Here is a 3,279-nt window from a genome sequence, read left to right as displayed (position 1 = left end):
GGTAAGGACTGCTCAGCTATAGTGACGAGTGGATGGGGTCAATACAGACAGTTGAGGAAGGCTTCACAATCAGCGGGTAAGGACTGCTCAGCTATGTGACGAGTGGATGGGGTCAATACAGACAGTTGAGGAAGGCTTCACAATCAGCGGGTAAGGACTACTCATCTATGTGATGAGTGGATGGGGTCTAAGACAATCAAACAATCAGCACAATCAGACATTCATAAAATCAGACCCATAGACTATCTACTTGAATTGGAATAGTTATTTTTATTATTACTATGAAATATTCAACTGTGTGCAGAAACGTCATATATACACTTCGTTTTCGTTCGTGTAACAAGATGCCCATCCTCAGACACAAAAAGTGCTCTCACAGCACGATACAACTGTAAGCACCACAAATGGGACACAATGCACTCTTTCTGTAGCTTCTAAATACAGAACGCCAGAGGAATAAACATAGACATGAAATACCCTTGACCCCAGAATCATCCTACAGTACATCTATACCTGTACTAGTCAGTGTACATGTATCAGATTTACAGTATATTTATATAGGTATCAGACCCACAGTATATTTATATATGTGTCAGACTTGCAGTGCATCTATACACGTACCAGCCAGTGTACATGTATCAGGTTTACAGTATATTTATACATATATCAGGCTTACATTATGCTGATGCATGTATCAGGCCTAAAATATTTTTATACTCATATCAGGCTTACAATACACTTATACATGTATTAGGCCTATAGAATATTTATACATATCTCAGGCTTACAGTATACTTATACATGTACTAGGCCTATAGAATATTTATATATATCACAGGCTTACAGTACACTTATACATGTATTTGGCTTATAGAATATTTATACATATCTCAGGCTTACAGTATACTTATACATGTATCAGCCAGTGTACATATCTCAGGCTTACAGTACACTTGTACATGTATTAGGCTTATAGAATATTTATACTCATATCAGGCATACAGTATACTTATACATCTATCAGCCAGTGTACATGTATCAGGCAGTGTGCAGGTGCCCGATATATGTGCTCTGCACACCGTAAGTGCTATATACACACCAGCGCAACTCACGCCTTGTGCGACACGGCGCTCGAACTAACAACTGGCAATGGACTCTCTAGGCTAAAGGGTATTACCACAGTACGGATGCAAGATACTACAAACAAACCAACATAGCAGGATAAATACTTTCGATACTGGTCTCCAGAAGGTAGTCGGAGACAAGGGCATTACCACAGTACGAATGCAAGACACTACAAACAAACCAACGTACCAGGACAAATACTTTCGATAATTGTCTCCAGAAGGTGGTCAGAGACAAGCCATATTTGCAACCACCTGGAAACTCCCATACATCCAACACACATCTATAACTACCCACATGCATTCCACAGACACATAACAGGGACTTGCCTGGAGCATCATTGGTGACCATGCTCAGACTCCAAGTGAGTGGACTATGGGGTGTATCCTCCACACCCGAGCCCTCAAATGTTTCCATATACGGTTTCTCTGCACCTGGGACATTCTGTGGGACTTCCTTGGACGGTGAGGTGGACAGTGGCGAGTGCACGCGTTGGTAGGTTCGGTTGCCGGTTGCCATGGATACGCTCGGGTTGGCCGAGGGAGCTACACCGGTATGAGTGGGGTGGCTGTCATTGGACTTGTTGAGGAACGCGTCGTCCGACGCGGAATTGAGTCCCTTCCCTGTTTCGCCCATGGAGGAAGCGGAAGCAAAACCAAGTTTTATATTAAGGACCAAACCAGGTTTCTATGCGGTACAGATGGAGAGTAGCGTCTGTCTATTGACTTCCAACTAAATATGCACCAGACACCTATCAGTTCAAAATGAGGGGTAGAGAATGTTTCCGATTCATGGAATGCGACGGTGAATCTCAGCACTGCTAACTTTGGTTTGGTACAATATTTCCGTTCGTCAGGCTGGGTTGTAACATAGATACACACACACTCACACTGTATAAATGTATGCATATTTGTATGTATGCATGTATGTAGGTATGTGTATGTGTGTAAATATGGATGTATGTATGTATGTATACATGTATATAAATATATATATATATATATATATATATATATATGTATGTATGTATATATGTATGTATGTATGTATGTATGTATGTATGTTTGTATGTATGTATGTGTACGTATGTATGTATGTATGTATGTATGTATGCATATATGTATGTATGTATCAATGTATGTATATATCAATATATATATGTATGTATGTGTGTATATATGTATGTACATAGTACACACATAGTAACATAGATACATGGTCAACAAATAGTAACATAGATACATAGGACTAACTTAGATACATAGTACACACACAGTAACATAAGATACATAGGAACAAGATTTCGGTGTACACTTACTGTAGTGAATATTCCTTCGGCTATCGAATCTCGCGGGTCTGGCTGGCCACGACAAGAGCAGCTGTGGACATAGTAACAAAGTGAAGGAATCATGTCAATTCATACTCATACTGTTCTTTGTTACCAATGCATACTGTTCATGCTACCAACACATACTATACGTGTTACACACTACCAATACATACTGTGCATGTTACAAATACATACTATTGTTGTTACCAATACATACTGCTCATGTTACCAATACATACTGCTATTGTATATGCGAGACACTCGTGCCAGTACACCCATACCCACCCCACGTGTCGCCCCGCGCAGTTAGGTATCAGATGAATGGGCGATAAACAACTTAAAACAAAGACACATATATAAGCAACCTTGTAGTAAAGCACACATGCACACAGGTACAATTACGTCACACACTACCCTGCTCCCGAATCCGCAAACAAACATAGCCTAGGAGCACACATGCACACATTGGCTACATACATACACACACTAACACACCAATCGATACGTACACCGATTTGTCCTTTTCAGAAATAACACGGGCACTCAGAAGAACGATACATTCGGGTCAGCCATGCACGCGTGTTGTACGTCTGTGTCCGCAGGTGTGTGCGTGTTGTACGTCTGTGTCCGCAGGTGTGTGCGTGTGCGTATGCGTGTGCGTTTGTGTGTGCGTGTGCGTTTGAGTGTGCGTTTGCGTGTGCGTGTGCGTGTGCGTGCGTGTGCGTGTGCGTGTGCGTTTGCGTGTGGGTGTGGTTGTGGATGTGGGTGTGCGTTTGCGTGTGGGTGTGCGTTTGCGTGTGGGTGTGCGTTTGCGTGTGGGTGTG

The 3,279-nt window shown here is 41.9% G+C and overlaps 1 protein-coding gene across 1 annotated transcript; it reads right to left on the bottom strand.

Moving 5' to 3' along the window:
• Nucleotides 1-1,197: 1,197 nt before the first annotated feature.
• On the bottom strand, nt 1,198-1,761 carry SARC_12040 (hypothetical protein; the record flags this gene model as incomplete). Its single annotated transcript, XM_014293860.1, has 1 exon — nt 1,198-1,761. One exon carries the CDS (start codon nt 1,759-1,761, stop codon nt 1,198-1,200), a length of 564 nt encoding a protein of 187 aa, XP_014149335.1.
• Nucleotides 1,762-3,279: the final 1,518 nt, after the last annotated feature.

This window comes from Sphaeroforma arctica (genome assembly GCF_001186125.1).
Source record: "Sphaeroforma arctica JP610 unplaced genomic scaffold supercont1.2029, whole genome shotgun sequence".
Lineage (NCBI taxonomy): Eukaryota > Ichthyosporea > Ichthyophonida > Sphaeroforma > Sphaeroforma arctica.
Note: the sequence above shows the minus strand (reverse complement) of the source record. Positions and strands in the feature narration are given on the sequence as shown.